The sequence below is a fragment of the Cyprinus carpio genome, chromosome A1 (assembly GCF_018340385.1).
Source record: "Cyprinus carpio isolate SPL01 chromosome A1, ASM1834038v1, whole genome shotgun sequence".
In the NCBI taxonomy this organism is placed as follows: domain Eukaryota; kingdom Metazoa; phylum Chordata; class Actinopteri; order Cypriniformes; family Cyprinidae; genus Cyprinus; species Cyprinus carpio.
In genome coordinates, this window is record NC_056572.1 from 38,575,505 (window position 1) to 38,603,004 (window position 27,500).

Here is a 27,500-nt window from a genome sequence, read left to right on the forward strand (position 1 = left end):
TATTAAGGACACTACAGGCCAGCAATTTTTCTTATTTTTTTTTTTTTTTTTTGCATTGGTCAGTTTAGAGATTTTGGAAAGAAAACATAAAATACACATTTAAGTGTTTTTTTTATTGCGCTTTATCTATTTGTGTCTGTAGATTTCAGTTCCAGTCCGAATCTTTAAAGAGTTTGTTCTCTTACAGACACCAGACTGTACAGTTTTATTCCTCTCTGTGTTCTGAAGGTTTGTTCATATTTCATCCACACTGATTTATATTCAATACCTTACTCCTGAAAACATGGTGAAAATGTGTTTGTTTTCTGATTTATGCAGTGCTAAAAAGAGAAATCCAGAATCCCGTCTGGAAAAACCTTTAATATGAGGAGAGCATCAAAGAGTATTTAATTAGATAATTACAGAAAACTTGTAACAAAAAAACAAACTACAAAACAATGTACTGTGATCAATCAGCTAATGAAAGTATGGTGAGATGTATTAGATATCATTTTTACTGCGTCTTGCCTTTATGTATTTTTCAGAGTTAATAATGTAACCATGATGACATGAACACATCAGCAGAGTTGAAAAAGCTCAAACATCACAGAAACACAAGTGTTTAAGCTGTTAGAGCACCAGAACACATGCACATCAGACACAAAGTTCAGTTTCTTCAGCTGCTGAGCGTTAAGATGATCCTCCGGTGATGTGCATCACATGTGTTCATGTCAAAGCCACTTCCTGTCTCTCTCTCTCTGAATCCGTCCAAATTCTCCCTCGTTAGAATCTCCAGCGTCTCAGTGAAGATCACTGGCACAGACACTGCTGTTTTCAAATATCACTTTAATGGCGTTTCCTTCCCATCTCGCAGCCAAACCCGACGGGAATGTCCTGGGATTGGTTGCCATGGAAACGGATGTTATGGGCTCTTCCTGACCTTCTGGATACAAACCCCCCCGAAAAGAAACACTCAGGCTGTGAGCTCAGTTTAATGTACTTTCCGTACAGCATGTCCTAATGACAGCGACGTTAGTGTGAAACTGATCGAGATCAAGCTCCACTAAGAAAACTACCACAGTTTTACCACAATATATCACCATGTTTTTTGGACATGTACTATGATGGTATTCTGAATGCAATGGTAAAAATCAGTAGATCTATGTGTGTGTGTGTGTGTGTGTGTGTGTGTGTGTGTGTGTGTATACACTGCCGCTCAAAAGTTTGGGATCAGTAAGATTTGTAATGTTTTTTTTTAATAAGTCTCTTCAGCTCATCAAGGCTGCATTTATTTGATCAGAAATACAGAGAGAGAAAAAAATGAAAAATTGTTAAATATTATTGCAATTTAAAATAATGGTTTTCTATTTTAATACACCTTAACATATCATTTATTTCTGTGATTAAAGCTGAATTTCCAGCGTCAGTCTTCAGTGTCACATGATCCTTCAGAAATCATTCTGATATGCTGATTTATTATCAATATTTTTGCTGTTTAATATTTTTTGTAACCTTTTTTTCAGGATTCTCTGATGAATAAAAAGTAAATAAATAAATAAATAAATAACAGCATTTATTCAAAGTAGAAATCTTTTGTATACACTACCGTTCAAAAGTTTGAAATAAATTAATACTTTTATTCAGCAAGGATGTGTTAAACTGGTTTAATAAAAAAAATGATAATAAAGACTTATTTTTTAGAAATGATTTCTATTTTAAATAAATTCTGATCTTTTCACTTTTATTCATCAAATAATCCTGAAAAAAAATCTTACTGATCCCAAACTTTGAACAGCAGTGTGTATATATGTGTGTGTGTGTGTGTGTGTGTGTGTGTGTGTGTGTGTGTGTGTGTGTGTGTGTGTGTGTACATATTTGCACACACACACATTGTTATCGCGTTCATCTATTCTAGGTGGAACAGCTCATGTTTCCAAAGTCAAAGTTTGCTAATAACACACACTTGAGTTCACCAGCCCTCAACAAACTGATGTAGAACATCTGGTTTAGATGCCAACTTACTTCAAGTATTTACGCTCGACCTTACAGCACGCTCTGGACAGCAAATATATATATATCAAAGGTCTCAGCAGCAGCAGCAGCTCTGCCCTTCCGCTCGCACACAGCAGGAGAATCATTAACTGCGCCGGAGACAGCTCACCTGGAACCCCACACCGATCCCAGCGCTCGAGCCTTCAGCGGGACATCAGCATCCGAAAATGTTCCTCCAGCCCAGAGGATCCTCACAGCTGACGAGTTCCGCTAGCTCTCGCGCATTCCTCGCATTCCGCCGCCGCGCGCGCTCACCTGAACACCCGCAACCCGCCCGATCTGCGGCGGCAGGGAGACCTGTGTCGGCTTGACTCGACCACGCCCCGTTTCAGCGCCGCCAGAGACGCGCGCGTTGCGCAAAACGCCGCGTTCACATGAAAGAATCCAAAGAGCCCTGATATGTTACTCTTAAAATGACGATAGAATCAGAGAGAGAGAGAGAGAGAGAGAGAGAGAGAGAGAGAGAGAGAGAGAGAGAGAGAGAGAGAGAGAGAGAGAGAGAGAGAGAGAGAGAGAGAGAGAGAGAGAGAGAGAGAGAGAGAGAGGGAGAGAGAGAGAGAGAGAGAGAGAGAGAGAGAGAGAGACTTAAGTATGTTGTACCTGTACTTTTATAGGGCAGACCGGGGATGTTTATGAATTACTCATTGAGTTCTCTGGGTGAGTTTATTGATTTATTTATTGAAAGCAAATAAACGTTTTAAAGCTAATGTATTAAGACGTTTGGATATCTTTGTTGAAGGATATGTGGGGTAAGTTGTCACAGTTGTCACCTACGGTTAACACTTCAGCAACATGTAAACAAAATAATTCACGGATAATTCAGCAAAAACATGACTTCTTTATTTTATTTATTTAAAAAAATATATATATACTCCCGTCTTAAAGGGATAGTTCACCCAAATATCAAAATTATGTCATTAATGACTCACCCTCATGTCGTTCCAAACCCGTGAGACCTCCGTTCATCTTCGGAACACAGTATAAGATATTTTAGATTTAGTCCGAGAGCTTTCTGTCCCTCCATTGAGAATGTATGTACGGTATACTGTCCACGTCCAGAAAGGTAATAAAAACATCTTCAAAGTAGTCCATGTGACATCAGAGGGTCCGTTAGAATTTTTTGAAGCATCGAAAATACATTTTGGTCCAAAAATAACAAAAACTACGACTTTATTCAGCATTGACTTCTCTCCCTGGTCTGTTATTAGCGCGTTTCACAGCACATCCGGTTCGCGAACGAATCACTCGATGTAACCGGATCTTCTTGAACCAGTTCACCAAATCGAACTGAATCGTTTGAAACGGTTCGCGTCAACAATAAGCATTAATCCACAAATGACTTTAGCTGTTAACTTTTTTAACATGGGTGACACTCCCTCTGAGTTCAAATAAATCAATATCCCGGAGTAATTCATTTACTCAAACAGTACACTGACTGAACTGATGACCGAGCCAGATAACGAACGAAACATTGACTCGTTCTCGAGTCAAGAACCGGTTGCATCGGTTTTCGGATCACCGGTAGTGATGGGAAGTTCTGTTCTTTTCCGCGAACCGGTTCTTTCGGACAGTTTGATTCAAATAAACCGGTTGCCGAAAACGGTTCACCAGTTCTTTTGCGCTCGACGTAATGACTTCATTGGCGATGATTGCCCTTGATTCAAGCCTTCGGTTTACCCGCGCTCATAACATTAGCACAGAATCAGTTCAGAATCAATCACCAAAAGAACCAGTTCGGTTCAGACGCGCTGTGTGTCAGTCTGCTTCACGCATGCGCAGTATCATCAGCTCCTCGGTTCTCGAACCGGACGCGTCCGACAGAAACGGTTCTTGACTCGAGAACGAGTCAATGTTTCGTTCGTTATCTGGCTCGGTTCAGTCAGTGTACTGTTTGAGTAAATGAATTACTCCGGGATATTGGTTTATTTGAACTCAGAGGGAGTGTCAGCCATGTTAAAAAAGTTAACAGCTTTAAGTCATTTGTGGATTAATGCTTATTGTTGACGCGAACCGTTTCAAACGATTCAGTTCGATTTGGTGAACTGGTTCAAGAAGATCCGGGTACATCGAGTGATTCGTTCGCGAACCGGATATCACTAAACTGCAGTGTTGTGAACGCGCTTCGAACAGACCCGGGAGAGAAGTCAATGCTGAATAAAGTTTTGATATTTTTGGACCAAAATGTATTTTCGATGCTTCAAAAAATTCTAACGGACCCTCTGATGTCACATGGACTACTTTGAAGATGTTTTTATTACCTTTCTGGACGTGGACAGTATACCGTACATACATTCTCAATGGAGGGACAGAAAGCTCTCGGACTAAATCTAAAAATATCTTATACTGTGTTCCGAAGATGAACGGAGGTCTCACGGGTTTGGAACAACATGAGGGTGAGTCATTAATGACATAATTTTGATATTTGGGTGAACTATCCCTTTAAGCACTCGGTTGAACAGTTTATTATTTGCTCAACTATTGTAGTTATTGTTTTATTATATTGAATTTTAGTTTGGAGGACAGAATTCATTAGAATCATGCTAATTTAGTCCTTCTCGAAGTAGGGGTTAGAAACCATCATCTAAAACGCTTAGTTCTGTTGTAGTCACGAGTTTAATTGTCACTGAAACCTGAGATTAACAGCATAACTGGCATCATGATTGGTGTTTGTGTTTTCTGTTATAGTATAGTATACTACTTTGTGCCTGGCATAGACAGCTCGTCCGGGTGACAGCGTTCAAATGAAGGTGGAAAAATGGCTATTGAACTATAATTCAACAAATTCCATGCATGCAGACCATGCAGTCATTTACAAATGAATATTTTACTCACCAAAGCCAATTGAGCCTACTTGTATTTGGCACTTGGTGTTGATGTAATTAAGAAATGAGTAGGATGAAGTAAAGGAACCTGAGATTGTGTTTGCTGGAGGGGGCGTGGTCTTCATCACAGGTATGCAGTGAGAGCTGGAGGCAGGAGGCGGAGACTCTGTGGTTGTCACGGCGACGCAGTCGTGGCACAATGCTGTGACGGAAGAGGTCATGGGAGGGTTTGACCAGGTCAAGCGACGAGGCCAGAGAGAGCTTATGACTCATAGTGCCGGTCATTACTGCAGAGTTATTCTCTGAGGACAGAGAGCGCGATATCAAGCATAATGCAGCATGAGGACACAGTCAGCAGTGAATTTATTAATCTGCGTGTGTGTGTGTTCACCTTTCTCAGGCTGTATTCTCTGCTGCTGTTTCTGTAGTTGCATTATGATGGTTGTTCTGTGTTCTGGATCTTCAACTCCCATCAGTCTAAGATCATCTTCTGTTACTAATAGGAGACCCTACACACACGCGCACACACACACACACACACACACACACACACACACACACACACACACACACACACACACACACACACACACACACACACAGCATTTCATAATTTCATTGAGTTGTTCACCCAAAAATGAACATTTCTGAGAATTCACTCACCATCAGGCTATCTGTTTCTTCATCAGGTTTGTAGAAATGTAGCACTGCATCAGTGTCTCAGCAATGGATGCTCTGCAGTGAATGGGTGCCGTCAGAATGAGAGTCCAAACAGCTGATAAAAACATCACAATAATCCACAAGTAATCCACAGCATTCCAGTCCATCTTCTGGATGATTGTGGTGTTTTTATCAGCTGTTTGGACTCTCATTCTGACGGCACCCATTCACTGCAGAGCATCCATTGCTGAGACACTGAAGCAGTGCTACATTTCTACAAACCTGATGAAGAAACAAACTCATCTACAACAGTCTTGCTGTGTGACAAATGATTTTTAAAGTAGGCTATGCTCTTAATAAACGTTGCATGTGTAATGGTTGTAAAATAATGTGAAAAATGAGGTTAAATAGATACCTCGAGGCCGTAGTAGTGTTTCTCCAGCGCGCTGGTGTACTGCGGCAGTCCGATCTGTCTCAGCCAGCGCGCAATCGAGCAGGTGCTCATAGCGCAGATCTACAGGATACCAACTCCATCAGTTCTCATTCACAAAACACACAGCTCACAGCTTTCTACATCTGCTGCAGAAAATCATCTTGAGCTGCACAACCGACATGTCGACTAAGAGCAATGTAGATATTTCCATTCTTGTTTAATGTTTAGTCTGTACAGTTGATTTTACACAATAGATGTTGCATAAAATGAAAGTGAAAAGTGAAAGTGACGTGACATACAGCCAAGTGTGGTGACCCATACTCAGAATTCGTGCTCTGCATTTAACCCATCCAAAGTGCACACACACAGCAGTAAACAAACACACACACACACACACACCATGAACACACACCCGGAGCAGTGAACACACACACACCCGGAGCAGTGGGTATCATTTATGCTGTGGCGCCCGGGGAGCAGTATTGCCGGCCCGAGACTCGAACCCACAACCTTAGAGTTAGGAGTCAAACTCTCTAACCACTAGGCCACGACTTCCCCCAAAATGTATGTTTGGTTACTGCATGCAGAGCAGTCATGTCAATAATGCACTTAGAAACTAAATTGAGACGTTCATAAAAATAGGTTCAGAAAATAAGTCCCTCCTAATCTATAACCATTGCTGTAAAGGAGTTTTGAGTTTCTGTGTGTGGATTTGATTATTGTTGTATCATTACAGTTTCTCACAGACCAGTTCTTTCCAGCATCAGAGAACACATGCAGTTCTGATAAACTAGAGAATTAGAGCTATTGTGTTTAAGTTACAGACAACATGACAGAAAATGAAACTTTCTGTTCGTGTTAGTTCATCTAAAGCTGTCAAATTTACTTTTAGCAGTACAAATTTAAAAACGAATTTAAGTCCTACCTTTATTATTATTATTGATATATTTTTTTCTTTATGTTTTAGACGTCAGCTGTCTTCTTCAGTATTGGTGTCCCGATCTGTTGTTCACATCTCTCTCTTTCTCTCTTTCTGCATTTGAGTTCCAGCGGCCCCTGACTGAGGGACCTGAGACGCTGCGTTCTGATTGGCCGCTGCAGCCGCTGTCCTCTCTCTCAGCCAATCACAGCGCAGGAATCTCTGCAGGTTGAGACACATTCAGTGTTTCTCAGAACAGCATCGGTTTGGCTGATGATGTGTGAGAAATTATCAGGTAGCGACCCTGTAACAGGTCGAACGTGATTCTATAATCATTCTGAGGTTGTGTGTTTGATTCCAGGGAGGTGATTAAATAAACCTGTGAGTCACTTTGGATTGAATAATCTGTCATATATGTACATTTGATTACCATTCAGTGGGTCTCTTATAGTTGTGATTCACATATTTATAATAAAGCATGGTAACAAAACAAACAAACAAAAAAATGCTAAATTGTTCAGCACCCCACGCTGTAGTTTCATCATGACATCAGGAGGTGGCGATGAGTTAGTGACTATTTTCGATTACAAACCACATGTAGCGCCTGTAACCACTAAAATGAGGCCTAACCTGTTGTTAATGAGAGGCCCATCAGCAGTGACTTCAGATGATAAACTGAGCTGTTTTCTTCAATATGAAACATGCTGTCAGATATTTACACGTGCAGAAACATATATTTAAGAAATTATGTACTAGAAGCACTTGTGTCCAAATAAGATTCGCGCATGTAATTACTAGATATATTTATACAGAAATGTGGTGGTAGGAGGAGGAATCAACAAAAACTGGCGAGAACTCTTCAGAATACAAGACATGAATGAACTTAAGCACGAAATCGAAAGTGAGTTTTTAATTGAAACAATACGTGTCTTACCCCGTCTGCCAATATTTTTTATTATTTTAAGCATAAATCACTTTAGACTAAGTATATGAAATTATTTTACATAAATATAAACCAAGACAAAAATACTGAATATGTGATGAATGTGTTGTGAAACAAGTTAACATATTCACATTTTACAGTTTAGAACAAAACGTCGCTTGAGGATCAGGTGTGACGTCAGCATGCTTTTGTTAGCTAGCTTGAGTTTAGTGCAGTCGTGCTCACAGGTCTTGTTTTGTCTCATCTCCTCTGTTATTAATTCAGGATCTCGTTCAGTGTCTCGTTCTGAATCATCTGTGAACGGCGGATGAATGAAATGCCTGCTCTTTTACTGCTAATGAACAATAACTGGTCTGTGTGTGTGTGTGTGTGTGTGTGAGAGAGAGAGAGAGAGAGGGAGAATTTACATGCAACAATGCACTGCTGCTGCTGCTGCTCTTTGGCTGCACATGCTGCGGTTAGTAACACACATTCACACACATATTACACAGCAAACACACACACACACAGTCCTGCACGCACATTCACACTCAAACAGAGAAACCACACACACTCACACACACACACACACACACACTCACACACACAAAGACTCTCTAGCAGCAGCACATGCAGGAATATAAACCCCAAATTTTGCAAGTCAAGTGTGTCAGATGTGTGTGTGTGACAGAGGAAAGAGGAAGTTATGTGCAGTTGAAAGGCTTCCTCCCCTCTGCAGGGTTGCAGAGCAGCAGCGGCAGCGCGGAGGAAAGAGTGAGAGACGCAGACGACAGAGGAGACGCTCACTGGACCTCCTGAAGAAGCAGGAAGACGAGAAAGGTCAGAGGAGAGAGAGGCGCTTCACTGATGAGCTCACGTTCAGTCACCAGTTTCCAGATTCAAGTTAGATTGAGTCTGTGCTGGTAATTTCAGTAGTTGTGAGGAGAGTTAGTGTTGGTTTGTATGCATTATGGACGCACTAGGAAGGTTTTAGGTCAGCGAAGGTCACCCGAGGGCCGTCAGCACTGCTATAGCTGCTGATCTGAGGTGAGTGTGGAGATGGAGATGTGGAGACAGTGTGCCGGATGGCTGATTCAGTGCCGAGTGCTTCCTGAGAACCACAGAGTCACCTGGGACAGCGCACAGGTGAGTGCTTACCTGCGCATTACACAACAACAACCAGCTTTTTCAAACACTAGGACACATTTATCAAGACTCCTGACACGGTTCTCCTGACCAGCTTTCAGACTGGCACAACATTTAAAGGGAGAGTCCACTCAGCAATGAACATTTTGTCATCATTCATTAATCCTCAAGCTGTTCCAAACCTGTTTGAGTTCCTTTCTTCTGTTGAGTACACAAGAATATCTTTTGAAGAATGTTGGTAGCCATTGACTTCCATAGTAGTTTTTCCATACCAACATTCTTCAAAAGATATTATACCGAACTAAGAATATGAACTAACACAGGTTTGGAGCAGCTTGAGGATGAATAAATGATGACACAGGTACCAACACATCATACAGGCTCAAATCAGGTCATTTTTCCATTGTTTTCACCCAACAAACACACTTTATCAATCATAAAACAATGACCTAAAATACCAAGAACAGATAGCATTATACAATGTTTTCTTCTGTAGAATTTCTTTACAAAGCAAGAAATAAACTCTAGACTTTCACTTTTTGTATGGTAATGAAATTGAAAGATTAACACCTGTGTATGACACAAATCATAAGTAGATTTTACAAAAAGCAAAAAACACATTTCAGGCATTCTACTTTAACATTTCATGTTCAATTCAATATAAGCCTTCCATTTATATGCAGAAATGTTCTAACAATTTCTTAGTGAAAATTGTTTCTACGCCATTTTCTTCAGTGTAGGTGTTCAGCTACATCTGATTGTTTTGCTGGTATTTCATTGTTCAGATCTGAAATATATTTTCAATATAGTATGACTGTAGAAATGTAGCAACTTGAGTTTTGAAAAGAGTTTGTAAACGTGCCAACTGATTGAGTTTTAGTAGTTTTTGTGTCCGAGTGAGAAAAGAGTTCAATTTGAATTTGATAGATGTTTGTATTATGTTCCAAAGCGATGATAAATGATCCACAGCTCACAAAGACGCTGATGTGTGAAAAGGTTTGAGAAACGGGTCACAGCGACTGATAGAACTGATGGTCATCTGACTGCGGGATCAGTGCTGTGAATGTTTCCTGCGTGTCTGTCAGAAGTGATCTGTGGAGTTTGTCTGTCTGAATGTGTGTTGTGTGTGTGTGACAGGTGTGTGATCTGGCCCATGCGCTGAGAGATGGAGTGTTACTCTGTCAGCTGCTCAATAACCTGCTGCCGCAGTCGGTCAACCTGCGTCAGATTAACCTGCGGCCCCAGATGTCTCAGGTACAGAGAGAGAGTATCTGTGTGATATGGAAATCACATGATTACCATCACCAGCTTCTGAGCTTAATGACAAATGAATGTGTGTGTGTGTGTGTGATAGAGAGAGAGAGAGAGAAAGCAAAGGTCCAAGCTGAACTTGGCAAACATTGTGATCACTGTCAGTGTTTAATGGAAACCTCGGCTGTCACACATACACACACACAGATTTTAGAAAGTTTATTGTGTGTGTTGCTGATAAGTTTACAACACTTGTTTCATGTACAGTCTTACATTGCACTTCCTTATTCTCGGCTTAACTTCCTCCTACACACATATACACACACACACACACACACACACACACAAACACACACACACACACTCACACACACACACGCCCGCAGCACAAGGCTGTAACTCAGGAAGTACTTTAAATGCAGATGTATATGATGTTTCTGCCTTTGTTCGGTGTCTCACACACACAGTTGTACTCCGACTGTCGTATATTGAATAATGTAATCTCACAATATATGATACAAAGTCTCTCTGTGTGTCTTTCTGTCTGTCATCTGCAGCGCTGGATAGTAACCGATTACATGTAATCTGGATTACGCAATTAGATTCCAAAAATGAAGTACTTGTAATTAGATTATATTACATTTTAAAGTGCCCATAATCAGATTACACTTACTTTTTTTATAGATTACGATTACATATATTTTACAGAATAGCAGTAAATTATTAATAAATTACCAATTTGCCCTGATTCCTCTTTTTTGTTTCTTATATTTTCCTTTCTTAAAATCCTACTTATATACACTCAGAAAGTCTTACAGTTTTATGGAATGTTACTTTCCATCTATCTATCTATCTATCTATCTATCTATCTATCTATCTATCTATCTACAAACCCGGTTCCAAAAAAGTTGGGACACTGTACAAATTGTGAGTAAAAAAGGAATGGAGTAATTTACAAATCTCATAAACTTATATTTTATTCACAATAGAATATAGATAACATATCAAATGTTGAAAGTGAGACATTTTGAAATGTCATGCACAATATTGTCTCATTTTGGATTTCATGAGAGCTACACATTCCAAAAAAGTTGGGACAGGTAGCAATAAGAGGCCGGAAAAGTTAAATGTACAAATAAGGAACAGCTGGAGGACCAATTTGCAACTTATTAGGTCAATTGGTAACATGATTGGGTATAAAAAGAGCCTCTCGGAGTAGCAGTGTCTCTCAGAAGTCAAGATGGGCAGAGGATCACCAATTCCCACAATGCTGTGGCGAAAAATAGTGGAGCAATATCAGAAAGGAGTTTCTCAGAGAAAAATTGCAAAGAGTTTGAAGTTACCATCATCTACAGTGCATAATATCATCCAGAGCTTCAGAGAATCTGGAACAATCTCTGTGCGTAAGGGTCAAGGCCAGAAAACCATACTGGATGCCCGTGATCTTCGGGCCCTTAGACGGCGCTGCATCACATACAGGAATGCTACTGTAATGGAAATCACAACATGGGCTCAGGAATACTTCCAGAAAACATTGTCGGTGAACACAATCCTCCGTGCCATTCGCCGTTGCCGGCTAAAACTCTATAGGTCAAAAAAGAAGCCATATCTAAACATGATCCAGAAGCGCAGGCGTTTTCTCGGGGCCAAGGCTCATTTAAAATGGACTGTGACAAAGTGGAAAACTGTTCTGTGGTCAGACGAATCAAAATTTGAAGTTCTTTTTGGAAAACAGGGACGCCATGTCATCTGGACTAAAGAGGACAAGGACAACCCAAGTTGTTATCAGCGCTCAGTTCAGAAGCCTGCATCTCTGATGGTATGTGGTTGCATGAGTTGCGTGTGGCATGGGCAGCTTACAAATCTGGAAAGGCACCATCAATGCTGAAAGGTATATCAAGTTCTAGAACAACATATGCTCCCATCCAGACCTCGTCTCTTTCAGGGAAGACCTTGCATTTTCCAACATGACAATGCCAGACCACATACTGCATCAATTACAACACTCATGGCTGTGTAGAAGGAGGATCCGGGTACTGAAATGGCCAGCCTATAGTCCAGATCTTTCACCCATAGAAAACATTTGGTGCATCATAAAGAGGAAGATGCGACAAAGAAGACCTAAGACAGTTGAGCATCTAGAAGCCTGTATTAGACAAGAATGGGACAACATTCCTATTCCTAAACTTGAGCAACTTGTCTCCTCAGTCCCCAGACGTTTGCAGACTGTTATAAAAAGAAGAGGGGATGCCACACAGTGGTAAACATGGCCTTGTCCCAACTTTTTTGAGATGTGTTGATGCCATGAAATTTAAAATCAACTTTTTTCCCTTAAAATGTTACATTTTCTCAGTTTAAACATTTGATATGTCATCTATGTTGTATGTTGAATAAAATATTGAAATTTGAAACTTCCACATCATTGCATTCTGTTTTTATTCACAATTTGTTTTTTTTCTTTATTTTTTTTTATCGTTTATTTTTTTTTTTTTTTTTTTATCTGTCTATCTATCTATCGTTCTCTGTGAATGATTAATCGTGTGTGTGTGTGTGTGTAGTTCTTGTGTCTGAAGAACATCAGGACGTTCCTGTGTGCCTGTCAGGAGAAATTCGGCATGAAGAAGAACGAGCTTTTCGAGGCCTTTGAGCTGTTTGACGTCCGGGACTTTGCGAAGGTCTGAACTCTGGGAGAGTGACTGATGTGTGATTACAGTGATGATGATAATGTAACGCTAACGAACGCTTGTGATCGACAGGTGATCAACACACTGTCCATCCTGTCACAAACACCGCTGGCCCTGCAGAGAGGATTCCGGTAACACACACACACACACACACACTCTTAGTTTAGTTGAGTTAGTCATGGTTTACTCACCCGCATGTCGTTCCAGATGTGGCTGTTTCTCCTGTGTGGAGCACAGAGGCAGATGTTCAGCAGAATGTTATTTGTGTGTGTCTTGTTCACTGCAGGCCATTTCCAGATGAAGCATGTGTCGGAGATGATGACATCTACACCGGCCTTTCAGATCAGATCGAGTGAGTGTGTGTGTGTGTGTACAAAGAAATGAGCTTAATCTGACAAAACAGTCATCATTTCTTAAAGCAATATATAAATGAAGTGAATAAAGTTTTATTAAAGAACTGACTGTCTCTCAGTGACACAGTGGAGGAAGATGATGATCTTTATGACTGTGTGGAGGAAGACGAGAATGAAGGAGATGATATTTATGAAGATCTGATGAGGACGGAGGAACCAGAAACAGTGAGACACACACACACACACACACACACAAACACACACACAAATACACACAGAGAACGTATAGATAACTGTCTGTCTGTCACAGCAGCAGAAGGTTGAAGTGGACAAGAGGAGCTGCTGTCTCCAGGAGATCAGACAGACAGAGGAGAAATACACAAACACACTGGAATCAATACTTCAGGTAAACGCACACACACACACACACACACACACACACACACAGATAACTCACTCACTTACTCCTGTAATCAAATATAACAGTAAATGAGCTGCTGGCTCATGTTTATTTTTAGTATTGTTGTGACTCACTGAACGATCTCACGCTCTGGAGCCGAACCCAGAGCCCCGAGGCTCTGACCATTAGGCCGCTGTGATGTGCAGGTGCTGCGGTTCGCTGATTCTCTCACAGTCACATCTGATGATGAGAGGAGCGTGCCAGTCAACCTGAAACTGAAAGTGTTTCAGCAGCAGGGTCTCTTTGACCACGAACACACACACACTTCTCTCAGACACACACGAGCAATGAACACATGACTCACACACACGTCCTGTTGTGTTTGTTTGGTGTCCACAGCACTTTCTAAAACCGCTGCAGCCTTTCCTGCAGCCTGTGGACATCGAGAACATCTTCATCAATATTGAAGTGAGTCTGTCTGTCATCTTCATCAGTTCATGAGTCTCTCTGGGTCATCTGATCAGCTCAATAATCCACGTCCTCTCTCACAGGATCTGGCCAAGACCCATCGCTCTCTGCTTCACGAGCTGCAGGAGTCCATACTGCATTTACGAGCCGAGAATCTCTATCAGATCTTCATCGACTACAAGGAGAGGTACGACACGCACAGACCTGAGCGCTGAGGAGTTTAGGAGAAGTAACCTTAGACAAAACTCTTAAGTGCAGCACTTAAAGGAAACATTCCTGAGGTTTCCAGTCAAACTCATGAGTGGTTGATCTGAATGAGCTTTTTACATTGAATCTGTAAATGAATCATTATTTCAACTGATTCATTCAACAGCACTGATTCATTCAGGAATTAAACAAGTGGCTGTCCAAATTAGTGAGTCTCTGGATCATTTACTTAAGTGGTTTATTCAGCAACATTGATTCATACAGGAATGAAAAAGTGACTGTCTTTATGAGTGAGTCATTGAATCGTTGATTCTGTTATTCGTTACACTGATTCATTCAGGAACAAAACATGTGACTGTTCTTTTATGAGTGGGTCGCTGAACCATTTATTCAGTACTTTGTTTGAAACATTGATTCTTTAAGGAATTAAAAATGACTGAATTTGTGAATCATTGTTTCTGTGGATTGTTCAACCATATTGATTCATTTTGAATGAGTCTTTGAATCATTGATTCAGTTATTCAATCAACAACACTAATTAATTTAATTAATCATTAATTCAGTGACTCTTTCAACAACACTTGATTTGTTCAGGAATTAAATAAGTGACTGTCTTTATAAATGTGAATCACTGAATCGTTGATTCATTCAACAACACTTGATTCATTCATCTTGAATGTCATTTATGACACATGTGCAAAAATTTGTGTCCACATCACTTGTAAAACCATTCTTACACAATCCGATAGAATGTGACTGTGACGTAAGAGTGCATTTACGAATGATTTACACACTAATTGTTTCATCATTGAGGTTCATTGCAACATATGTGAATGAATGATGTTTTGTCTGTGTGTGTGTGTGTGTGTGTGTGTGTGTGTGTGTGTGTGTGTGTGTGTGTGTGTGTGTGTGTGTGTGTGTGTGTGTGTGGTAGGCTGTTGCTGTACGGACGTTACTGCAGTCAGGTGGAAGCTGCCACCAAACACCTAGACAAAATCACCAGCACGCATGAAGATGTGAAAATGAGACTGGAGGTCAGAAACACATACACACCACAGACACATTTATCCTGACATAAATACCACCAGATAACTGAAAACCAGCACAAACCAGTGATCTCATTTAGCAAACCTGCTCATATTTAGGAGTGCTCAATGAGAGCCAACAGCGGCAGGTTTTCACTGCGAGATCTGCTGATGGTTCCCATGCAGAGAGTCCTGAAGTATCATCTGCTGCTGCAGGTAACACACACACACACACTCACTCTCTCACTCACACACACACACACACACACACACACACACACACACACACACACACACACACACACACACTCACACACACACAGTACAGAACAACACACACACAACTGTAAAAATGAGGACACACCTGAGACTTTTGTGGTTCTTTAATTAAGATAATTAAATGAAAACATATATAAATTGTAAATTGTAGTCACAAATGCAGATGAAGATGCTTTTATGACTAGCATGTAAAATTATAGTGTGATTCCCAATAAAAACTCATTTTTTGGTCTATTTTGCTTCCATAACGTGTCTTCTATCAGACTAGTGGAAAGCAATTTGTTTTAATTTGTAATATTTTACATTTATGCATTTGGCAGGCACTTTTTTACAAAGCCACTTGCATTGCATTTGAGGAGAAAACATCCAAAATGCAGACCTAAGTGTTTATTTTATTGCACGTTATCATTTTTTGTCTGTAGATTTTTAATTACAATATAACTAGAATTATGAATCTGGCTTTATCCAATTTTCAGATAAATATTCTGGAAATCAATGCAAATTAGTGCGTGAGATATTAGATAATTCCAGAAAATGTACTGTGATTAATCAACTTTTTATTTTTAATCATGTCCCCAAAACATGTGTATGTGTGTCTCAGGAGCTTGTGAAACATACGGTGGACCAGCAAGAGAAAGAAAACTTGCGCACTGCACTGGATGCCATGAGGGTGAGTGTGTGTGTGTGTTTAGCAGGTTCAGAAGTAAAACAAGGGGTAGGCAGACGTTTCAGCAGACTTTCAGAGGTTTTATATACTGAAGGAACATGCTTCACTCACTGTTCATGATGGAGAACTCAAAACATCATATCAGTGAATGTAAACAGAGGTGCAGTCTCAGTGCCGGTTACACTGTGGCTGACCGATAAAAATGCTTCTGCTGAATCTTCAAAACCTATGAATCAGACACCAAAGATATTTTGTCCCAACATTTGTGCACTGAGTCATAACTTTGTGGGTATTTTGATCAGGATGTGCAGTGAAGTGAGAGCGCCAACTAGGGGTAAAATGAAACTCATGAACATTAATCTAACTCATGTTTAGTTGAATGAACATGCTGCTGGTGTGTGTGTGTGTGTGTGTGCAGGATCTGGCCCAGTGTGTGAACGAGGTGAAGCGAGACAATGAGATCATCCGTCAGATCACAACGTTTCAGCTGTGCATCGAGAACATGGTACAGAAGCACCTGAGAACGATTCATTTCAGCCCGATTCTGATTCTGTTTGATACTGATTCTGATTCTGATTCTGTTTGATACTGATTCTGATTCATTCATGTTTGATGCTGATTCTGATTCATTCATGTTTGATGCTGATTCTGATTCATTCATGTTTGATGCTGATTCTGATTCATTCATGTTTGATGCTGATTCTGATTCTGATTCTGTTTTATCCTGATTCTGATTCATTTGTGTTTGATGCTGATTCTGTTTGATGCTGATTCTGATTCATTCTTGTTTGATGCTGATTCTGATTCTGATTCGAGTTTGATGCTGATTCTGATTCATTCATGTTTGATGCTGATTCTGATTCGTGTTTGATGCTGATTCTGATTCTGTTTGATGCTGATTCTGATTCTGATTCATTCGTGTTTGATGCTGATTCAGACTCTCTCTCCCTCTGTTTAGTCTCTGTCTCTGGCTTTATACGGACGACCCAAAATAGACGGGGAATTCAAGATCTGCAGTGTGGAGAAGAAATCCAAACAGGACAGGTGTGTGTGTTACTACAACTCTAACAATAATGATAAATACAATTATAACTATAACACTAATAATAACTATAAAAATATCGGTAACACTTTATTTTAAGGTTTCCTTGTTACACGTTACTTGTACTTTCTATTATAACAACAATGAATTATGCATAATTACATGCAAGTAACCCTAATCCTAACCCTAACCATGTAGTGTATACATACATGTAGTTAATTAATATTACTCACTACTTAACTGTATAATTACACCTTAAAATAAAGTATAACCAAAATATCTATAACTACGGTAACTATAACTGCTACAATAATGATTAGTATAATTCTAACCATAAAGATAACTACAACTGTTGTGCTAACTATAATGGAAACAGTAACTTTAATTTTATTTGTAATATTAACTATAACAGTATATTTATAATGATAACTAACGATTACTATATCAGCACCTACATCAACAGATGATAACATTCTGTTTATTATAAACATGCACTGTCTCTTTAAACATTCAAGCTCTATAAACTCTTGTGGGTTCTGATTGGCGGTCAATGTTTTTATTGTTCATCACCTAAAAAAAAAAAAAATTCCTCTGTGCTATTATTTTTATAGTTGCACTGTGGACGTCACAGTTGTCTTATTATATCTTTATAGTTATTGTGAAGCGTTCGGTTCTTGATGTGAACAGGTTGTTAGAGTGTGTAGTGTGTGTAAAGCTCTCTCTCTGGGTGTGTGTGTGTGTGTGTGTGTGTGTGTGTGTGCAGGTACGGGTTTCTCTTTGATAAGGCTCTGTTAGTGTGTAAGAAGCGCAGCGGTGAGAATCTGGAGCTGAAGGAGCTGATTGAGCTTCAGCATTACCAGCTGAGAGACGAGCCGTCAGGAGAGAAGGACAGCAAGAAGGTTACACACCTCCTCTGGTTACACACTACTTCATCATCATCAGCAGCACACACCTGTACCTGACGCTTGTGTGTGTTTACAGTGGACGCACACCTTCCTGCTGATGGATCTGTACGGGCAGGGCGGCTACGATCTGTACTTTAAGACGCGAGAGCTGAAGAAGAAGTGGCTGGAGCAGTTTGAGATGGCGCTGTGAGTCCATCGCTCATATGTTCCTCAGAACTCCTGCTCTAATACGCTGCTCCTATGATAATATAATATAATATATATGTTCGTAGGTCCAACATGTGTCCGGAGAACAGCACGGCTAACGGTCATGACTTCCAGATGCACTGTTTTGAGGACACCACCTCGTGTAAAGCCTGTCAGATGCTCCTCAGGTGAACTTTAGATCAGTTTCAGGCAGTGTTCACGAGGGAATGAGCTGCTGTTTTCTGCCAAAGGAGTAAAAATGCTGCTGCAGTTAGTTAAAACAGCTTAAATATCCCACTTAATTAAAGTTTACTAAACATTTTGTTTTTTAAATAATGTTTTAAGTTGAAACAACACACTTTTACTTATTCTAATGCTGAATTTGACGTTGTGAGAAATAACCGTAGCATTCATTTTTATGGTGTATTATGTTGGATCTTTGCTTTCTGACACGCCAAAGTCGCAGAAATGTGTTTTATTTTAGTATTACCGATACACTTTTGAGTATTTATTATTATTTATAATTATTTTTTATTTTTATATTTTCAGTTTTTATTTTTTGCTTAATTTATTATTATTTTTTTTTTTTTTTATTTTTTTTTTTGTTTATTTTTTTTATTTATATTCATTTATTTATTGAACACCACTGATTCGCAGCTCGGTTTCAGTAAATGCTTGAAACAACGCATTTTTATTTATTCTAATGTTGAATTTTAAGTTGTGATAACTAATCGCAGCAATCATTTTTACAGTTTATTATGTTGGTTCTTATATCTATACATTTAGCTTTCTGAAACAGAAAAGCATCACATGTGACTTTTAGCAGTTTTATTAGTTTTAATTATTGTTTATTTTTATATTTTCAGTGTTCATTTGAATTTTAGTTTTAGTATTTTTGTTATTTTTATTCATTTTTGCTCAATAATTCTCAATAATTCATTCTTATCAAACCAAAGAATGAAGAAGACTAGTGTAGATGTGTCAGGATGAGACTCCTGTAAGATATAAAGGAGAGTAAATCTGCTGCTGTAGCTGGAGATGTGAGGTTTATGTGCTGCTGTGTGTGTGTGTGTGTGTGTGTGTGTGTGTGTGTCAGGGGGATCTTCTATCAGGGCTACCGCTGCTCGCGCTGTAAGATGGCCGCTCATAAAGAGTGTCTGGGTCGAGTTCCTGCGTGCGGACGAAACTCTGGTGAGAGAACAGATAAAGAAACTGTGAGAATGTAACGTGTCACGTGTTTGTTCAGTAGACTTCACATGTGCTTCTCATTCACTCCACAGACCTGTCAGGAACACTCAAGAAGGTTTGTGCATCCAAATTATTTCTGTCACTTACTTTTTGTATGTTTTTTATGTTGTGTAAACTTTTATGTCATTTCTTTACAGCACGTCCTGTTGTTTCAAATTCGACTTTATATGCTGACACACAAACAAGAGATAAATCCATTTACACATTGTGAAAGTGACCCTAAATTCAAACATTTGACATTTAAACAGTTTAAATATGCTGGTAATTAAAATAAAATAAAATAAAATAAAATAAAATTAAATTAAATTAAAATAAAATAAAATAAAATAAATTAAATAAAATAAAATAAAATAAAATAAAATAAAATAAAATAAAATAAAATAAAATAAAATAAAATAAAATTAAATTAAATTAAATTAAATTAAATTAAATTAAATTAAATTAAATTAAAATAAATTAAAATAAATTAAATTAAAATTAAATTAAATTTAAAAAAATATTAATAAAATAAAAAACTTTAAATTAAATTAAAAAAATAAAAATAAAAATATAATATAATAAAATGCAAATGAAGTCAGTGATGGTGCTGTTAACGTTTAGTGTTAGTTAGTGTTTGTGGGTGTTGAAGTCTGTTTTCATGTTGTTTCAGAATAAAACGATGAGGTTAACGTCTCAAAGACAGACCAAACCAGGTAAACACACGTCACACAGTGTCCTCACACACACACACACACACACTGGTCCGTGTCCCTCACACACTCGCGTGTCTTGCTCAGGTCTGCCGAAGATGGAGGTGTGTATGGATTATTACGGTCTCCCTCCGCCGCCGGTGGCGTTCGGCCAGCCGCTGCTGCTGTCTGTGGGAGACATGGTGGAGCTGACGCGTGCCGAGGTCGACCTGCAGTGGTGGGAGGTGAGAGGTCATCACACACACACACACACACACACACACACACACACACACACACACACACACACACACACACACACACACACACACACACACGCGTACACAGGGGAACTCCTCAGTGAACCCTGTTAACATAATGCCACACTATGTCATGTGTGAAGCACATTTGAGCAGCTGAACTCAGCACGAGAGAGTACACTTTCTGATATGTATTTATTGTATATAAAATAATGCACGTTTCGTGTTGGGGACCCATCTTTGAAACACACTTTTTCACATGTGGAAATAAAAACACGGGTGACCACATTTAATGATGCAACACAGTAAAGAAAAGACGAGCAGCACATCAAAGCGTGTGTACTGTGAGGATATGAATAGCTATATGAACAGAGGCGCGGGCTTTGTGAGCCAGTCTCTTTCAGTTTTGATTGGTGTGTGAATGAGGTTACAGCAGGACGTCTGATCTCTGTGTTAATAATGGAGAAGAGAAACCTCCACGCGTCTGCACTTTCTCCTTCTCTTTTCCACACGTCTTAAGTTGTTTCTTTGTCAGGTTAAATCCTGGATATGACTCAGATTGATACGTGATGTTGACTTCATATAAATATGAATACACTGTATATAATAGTGATTTTCTATAAAGCTGACGTGTGTGTGTGTGTGTGTGTGTGTGTGTGTGTGTGTGTGTTTCAGGGCAGGAATCTGACCATCGGAGAGGTCGGCTGGTTTCCCTGCAGTAAAGTTCAGCCGTTTGTGCCGGTGAGCCGATCACATCTGATGGATCAATAACATTTAGAGACAATAACTGATATTGAATCATTATATCCGATACTGTTTATCTATTTGTTTTATTTCCCTCTTTTTTTATTTCCAACATTTTTTTCTAGTTTTTAATCTTTATTTCTTACTATTTTTATTTTCTATTATTCTTAGTCTGCATTTACTCCATATTTTATTTTCTAATTTTTTTAATCTGTATTTTTCCCTGCAAATGTTATTTAATTTTTAAAGTTTTATTTTTATGTCATACAATTTAGATTTTCTACATTTTTTAATTTACTTCACTCTATAATTTTTCATCTTTATGTCGTACAGTTTTAATTTTCTTCTATTTTTAATTTTTTCCTACTGTTCTTATTTCCTATAATTTTTTATATTTATATATTTCTGACAATATTTCCTAGTTTATTGTATAATCATAATACTGTACAGTTACAGTGGGGTCCATAAGTCTTGGATCATGCATGATTTTTTTATTCACATTTATTCATATTTATTTTAGTTTTTTATTTTTTCAGTTTAGATTATCAGTATAACAGTTTGAGTGAAATTGTAATGAAAAATGAGCATGTGTTTAATAATCTCTTGTTATTTGGTTCATGCTTTAAGGAGAGCAGCACTCATTTAATGACAGAAATAGAGTTTTTGTTTGTTTCCAGGTTTAGATTAAATTTGATGTAATCATTTCTACATTTTGGTGTACAATAATAATAAAAATCTGCATGATAATGTCTAGTATCTACTGCTAGTGAAGTAAATGTGTTATCTGCTCTCTGTAGGCACCTACTCCAGATTTTACAGGACTTCCCTGGTAACACACACACACACACACGTTCAATCTATATTCACTCCTTTTCATTAAAGCATGCATGTACAGGAAGTAACACCCCCGTCTGGTGTCAGGTTCGCTGGTAACATGGACCGGGTCGGTGCTAAAAGTCTGCTGATGTCTCGCTCTGACGGGACGTTTCTGGTGCGACAGAAAGACGCTGGAGAATTCGCCATCAGCCTCAAGTACTGTGAACATTTCAACACACTGACTGACAGCTGTCAATCAAACAGCACCAGTGACACGCCTCTCTGTCTCTGTCTCAGGTTCAACATGGACACCAGACACATAAAGGTCACGTACTCAGAGGGACTCTACAGGATCAACGAGAAGAAAGCCTTCAAGGGACTGTTTGTGAGTGATTCAACACACACACACACTTACACACTCACTCACTCACACACACACACACACACACACACACACAAACTCACTAGAACGTTCATTAGTTGATGAACTGTTACACACACACACACACACACACACACACACACACACACACACACACACACACACACACTCACTCACTCACTCACTCACTCACTCACTCACTCTCTCACACACACACACACACACACACACACACACACACTCACTCACACACACACACAGTCCGTCTAAAGCAGCATCTTAAAGTGCTAGTTCACTTATAAATGGTCATTCTGTCTTTATTTATTCTCCCCTCATGTCCTTCCAAACATGCATGGCATTTTTCTTCTGTAGAACGTAGCAGAAGATATTTTTTTAGAAATGATCTCTGAAATTAAAATATCTTCTTTTGAGTTCCACAGAAGAAAATCTTGGCCAGTACACACCGAGAACGAGAACTAATTTAGTGTCTACTTCAGCGCTGTGTAACTGAATGAATGCAGAGTTTGCAGAGCTGCAGTTTTGTTGTCTGTCGCTTTAAAGGCTGATGGATTCTGATGGTTTGATTGTTTGTTTGCCAATCGAATCTCTGTGAAAGTGATTCCTGCAATATCCTCCGTTGTTAGTGTTATAGTTGTGCTGTGAACTTCATCCTCTTGAAGTTAGAACAATTATTAAAGCTTTCTACTTATCATTAGCATTATAGTTATTGTTACAGTTATTTATAAAGTTAGCACTAATTATCCTAAGTTATTGTTATTTGTCGTTATAGTTATTCATATAGTTATCATTACAAGTTATGGTTACAGTTATTATTGCAGGTATTGTTAGTTATAGTTGTCCTCACAATTATTGTTACAGGTATCATAACATTTATTGTTAGCTATAATTGTTACAATTATCGTTACTGTTTTTGTTACAGCTGTTATTAGTTATTTTTACAGTTATCATTACTTTTACAGTTGTCATTACAGTTATTGCTAGTTATTTTTAGTTATCATAACTGTTATTGTTACTGTCACCGTTAAAGTTGTTCCATTTATCGTTGGTTGTTACATTGTTACAGTGCTAACAGTTACAGTCATTACAGTTACTGTTACAGTCATTGTTACCACTATCGTTACATTTATTGTTATTGTTACATTTATCATTACATTTAATGTTAGTTATTGTTACAGTTATGTTTATAGTTGTATTACAGTTATTGTTATAGCCATCGTTACTGCTATTGTTACTGTCATCGTTACATTAATCATTAGTTTTTGTTACAGCTGTTACAGTTATCATTACTGTTACAGTCATTGTTTCTGTCACTGTTAAAGTTATTGTCACATTTATCATAACATTTATTGTTACAGTTACTTTTATAGTTATCATTTCAGTTAGTATTAGTCATTGTTACTGTTATTGTTACATTTATTGTTAGTTATTGTTACAGTTACTTTTATAGTTGTTATTATTGTTATAGTCACCATTACTGTTATTGTTACATTTGTCGTTAGTTTTTGTTACAGTTGTTACAGTTATCATTACTGTTATTGTTACAGTTGTTACAGTTATCATTACTGTTATTGTTATAGCCATCGTTACTGTTACTGTCATCGTTAAAATTATTGTTACATTTATCATAACACTTATTGTTAGTTGTTGTTACAGCTATCATCGCTGTTGTTATAGTTCTCCGAACACTTATCATTAGTTATAGATGTTGGCGTGAATGGATCACACAGGTTTGTAATGACATGAGATTAAGTAAATGATGACAGATCTGTGGGTAAACGGTCCCTCTGCATGAGCTGCATGTGTATGTGTGTGAATGAAGGCATCAGGATCATGTGATGTGTTTAATGTGTGTGTGTGTTTGGAGGTATGTGGTGCAGTACTATCAGGAGAACTCGCTGAGAGAGTGTTTTAAGGACGTGGACTCCAGACTGCAGACGCCGTACAAGCAGCCGGAGCAGAGCGCCGCGTCGCAGCACAGCAACACACACCACGCAGGTACAGCACACGCCTGAACACAGATCCAGCACCACACACACACCCTTAACCCTCTGTGTGTGTGCAGGTGTGAGTGAGCGCTACCACGGCACGGCTAAAGTGCGCTACGATTTCTCTGCTCGTGACCGCACCGAGCTCTCTCTGCGGGAGGGAGACACCGTCAAGATCATCTCCAAGAAGGCTCACAACGGCTGGTGGAAAGGAGAGGTGTACGGCAGGGTACGACACACACTGTTCACCCAGAAATCACCTGCTGTCTTCATTTACTCACCCCTCATGTGTTTTTATATTATAGCAGGGTGGAATTTGCCCACTGGAACTGATTTTGTTTTTAAAAATGAAAAATGCATTTATCATACCAATTAAAATTCACTGGTGTGGTGCATTTCACATGATGGGGGGGACAGAGGCTGGATTTGTTATTCATTGAAAATATGACAGATTCCTGAATAAGAAAGTCATTTGGAGTATCAAGAGTGAATGATGAGTGGATGTTTCTGTGATTCAGTAATGACTGTATGTCGTTCTCCTGTAGGTGGGCCTTTTTCCTTCTAATTACGTGGAGGAGGAGCATTCAGATTACTGCTGACCAATCAACGGCCGGCTGAACATCACACTCACACACCGACACGCCGGTCCTTTACAGCATCTCCATCTCACCTGTGCATCAGTCAAACGTCTGAATGAATGGGCTTAGCTGGCTTGCACACAGAGAGCGTTCTTCACTCAACAAGAGGACTATTTCCTCGTTTCATTTTAAACAGACTCCAGTTCGGAGTGATTTAATCCAGGAGTAATTCAGATTAGGTCTGACGGGTCAGAAGAGCTCGTCAGGATTTCAGTGGGTGTAATAGGGTGTTTTTTCCTTGAGATTCTAATTAAAGTGGTTTTAAAAGCATTGTGCTGTTCAACAAACACAGAGACTTGATCGTACATAAATGTGAGTTTTATTTCCAGATTATATCAAAACAGTTCAACTGAACAAATATTCTGATGCCTCGAGGCATGACGAAACTAACTCGCTCCACAAACACTGTGTGTGTTGGTGATGTAATGTGGTGCTGTGTGTGTGTGTGATGTAATGTGTTGTTCTGCTTCAAAAGCAGCGTGTGTGTGTGTGTGTGTTGGTGATGTAATGTGTTGCTCTGTGTGTGTGTGTTCTACTGGTAATAGAGCTCGAGGTTCATGCCGTCATGGATTTCATCTGATGCTCGGAGTCAAGGATCTGAATGATTAAACATAAATACACAAATCGCCAAAAACACCCTTAATGGACAGATTGAATGTTTTACTCGACACAAAGCACTAACTCATGATATAATGGCAACACTTTGCAGTAAGGTTTCATTTGTTAAGTGCTTTAGTAAGTTAAATACTTCTTTAGTGAGTGTTTATTCATCTCAGTTAATGTGAACTCTCTACATTCACTGAATATAGACACTGCGGTGACTTTTAGAGATATTATTTATTTACGTTTTCCAGAACTGTCAAAATACCCTGTCCATGTGCATCTGGTCTCTCAGTGTGTACAAATAGTCCTGCTGTCACAATAACGCTTTACACACAGAAATAAATAAATAAAATTACAAAAACACAAGCTTTGCATTTGTGCTTTAAAATGGACATGAACGAGGCATCAGTGTAAATGTGTTTCACATTCACTCATACACACTGAGGAACAAGATGAAATGTTTTTCTGCATCACAGACGCTGTCTGTACAGGCTGAGATCAGTTAAAGGAATAGTTCAGACGAAAATATTGCATTTGCTAAAAAAAAAAGGTGTTCATCTGAGATCAGGATGAGTTTGTGTCTTCATCAGGTTTGTAGAAATGTAGCACTGCATCAGTGTCTCATCAATGGATGCTCTGCAGTGAATGGGTGCCGTCAGAATGAGAGTCCAAACAGCTGATAAAAACATCACAATAATCCACAAGTAATCCACAGCACTCCAGTCCATCAGTGAACATCTGGAGAAGACAAAAGATGAAACACATCCAGCATTAAGATGTTTTTAACTCAAATACATAGAGTCCATAATAACACTTCCTCCAGTGAAAAAGTGCATCTGCTGTTGTCTCTCACATCAAAATCCAGACACATATTTGTTTAGAGCTGTTTGGATTGTGCTTGATCTGTGCAGATTTCTCTCCTGATTCAGACCAGAACACTTTTTCACTGGAGGAAGTGTTATTATGGATTATGGACTCTATTTATTTGAGTTAAAAACGTCTTAATGCTGGATGTGTTTCATCTTTTGTCTTCTCCAGATGTTCACTGATGGACTGGAGTGCTGTGGATTACTTGTGGATTATTGTGATGTTTTTATCAGCTGTTTGGACTCTCATTCTGACGGCACCCATTCACTGCAGAGCATCCATTGATGAGACACTGATGCAGTGCTACAGTTCTACAAACCTGATGAAGACACAAACTCATCCTGATCTCAGATGACCTGAGAGTGAACAGGTCTTTGCTGAAGTATCTTTTAACCCTTCGCTGGAGCTGACAGTGAGTGAAGGATACAGTCTCCCAGTGACACGTGGTCCTTGAATATGGTGTACCTGCACACAAACACACAGCTCACGTTACAATCCCCGCTGTATTCTCCTCTCACATGTTCAGCAGGATCCACACTCACCACTTCTTGAGCACGATCTTCTCCCAGCGTGTGCCTGTCTGAGCTGCGATCAGCTTCTTCAGGTCTCCGATGGTGTCCTCCTGACTGACACACAGTTAAGACCAACACAAGCCCGGCGGCTGCCTTCGAACACGTGTTTCATTCACCAGATCAGTGTTTCAAAGGATACTTGCATTTGACTCGCACCTTCTTCCCCAGACGATCATTACACACCACCTCAATCATCTCTGAAACACACACACACGTGCGTGCTATAACATATAACAAAGCAGCAATATTGAATACGTGTGTAAATAAATAATCAGTAAACTGTATGATTTAGTAAA

At 39.1% G+C, this 27,500-nt stretch overlaps 3 protein-coding genes across 6 annotated transcripts in view; 1 reads left to right on the plus strand and 2 right to left on the minus strand.

The window, feature by feature from the left end:
• Nucleotides 1-6,027, minus strand: part of LOC109059959 (breast cancer anti-estrogen resistance protein 3 homolog) — a 15,377-nt gene extending 9,350 nt beyond the window's left edge. The window contains exons 1-3 of one of the 3 annotated variants that reach the window (XM_042765411.1): nucleotides 5,929-6,027; nucleotides 5,245-5,362; nucleotides 4,942-5,155 (exon numbers count right to left, since the gene is read on the minus strand). In XM_042765411.1, coding sequence (XP_042621345.1) covers nucleotides 4,942-5,155; nucleotides 5,245-5,362; nucleotides 5,929-6,018 — 422 coding nt within the window. In that variant the 5' untranslated portion in view covers nucleotides 6,019-6,027. The other 2 variants (XM_042765418.1, XM_042765425.1) reach the window with 2 other exon arrangements.
• A 2,527-nt stretch (nucleotides 6,028-8,554) lies between these two features.
• Nucleotides 8,555-25,457, plus strand: LOC109052372 (proto-oncogene vav-like). Of its 2 annotated transcripts, none has more exons than XM_042765405.1 (28): nucleotides 8,555-8,933; nucleotides 10,071-10,187; nucleotides 12,743-12,859; nucleotides 12,941-12,999; nucleotides 13,155-13,220; nucleotides 13,341-13,446; nucleotides 13,535-13,627; nucleotides 14,021-14,089; nucleotides 14,173-14,276; nucleotides 15,231-15,330; nucleotides 15,442-15,537; nucleotides 16,202-16,270; nucleotides 16,686-16,772; nucleotides 17,226-17,311; nucleotides 18,073-18,208; nucleotides 18,291-18,400; nucleotides 18,487-18,588; nucleotides 19,497-19,591; nucleotides 19,681-19,703; nucleotides 20,298-20,340; nucleotides 20,425-20,561; nucleotides 21,252-21,317; nucleotides 22,118-22,149; nucleotides 22,242-22,352; nucleotides 22,434-22,522; nucleotides 24,406-24,534; nucleotides 24,602-24,753; nucleotides 25,070-25,457. In XM_042765405.1, the coding sequence occupies exons 1-28, from the start codon at nucleotides 8,847-8,849 to the stop codon at nucleotides 25,121-25,123; spliced, it is 2,535 nt and encodes an 844-aa protein (XP_042621339.1). In that variant the 5' UTR covers nucleotides 8,555-8,846; the 3' UTR covers nucleotides 25,124-25,457. The 2 variants fall into 2 exon arrangements, with proteins under 2 accessions (XP_042621339.1, XP_042621332.1); XM_042765398.1 differs by having other exon boundaries at nucleotides 8,559-8,933; nucleotides 13,532-13,627.
• Nucleotides 25,458-25,462: 5 nt separating this feature from the next.
• Nucleotides 25,463-27,500, minus strand: part of LOC109052361 (ubiquitin-like protein 5) — a 2,194-nt gene continuing 156 nt past the window's right edge. The window contains exons 2-6 of the mRNA XM_042765727.1: nucleotides 27,344-27,401; nucleotides 27,175-27,258; nucleotides 27,060-27,097; nucleotides 25,689-25,738; nucleotides 25,463-25,610 (exon numbers count right to left, since the gene is read on the minus strand). Coding sequence (XP_042621661.1) covers nucleotides 25,695-25,738; nucleotides 27,060-27,097; nucleotides 27,175-27,258; nucleotides 27,344-27,399 — 222 coding nt within the window. The 5' untranslated portion in view covers nucleotides 27,400-27,401 and the 3' untranslated portion in view covers nucleotides 25,463-25,610; nucleotides 25,689-25,694. The remainder of the gene's footprint in view (nucleotides 25,611-25,688; nucleotides 25,739-27,059; nucleotides 27,098-27,174; nucleotides 27,259-27,343; nucleotides 27,402-27,500) is intronic.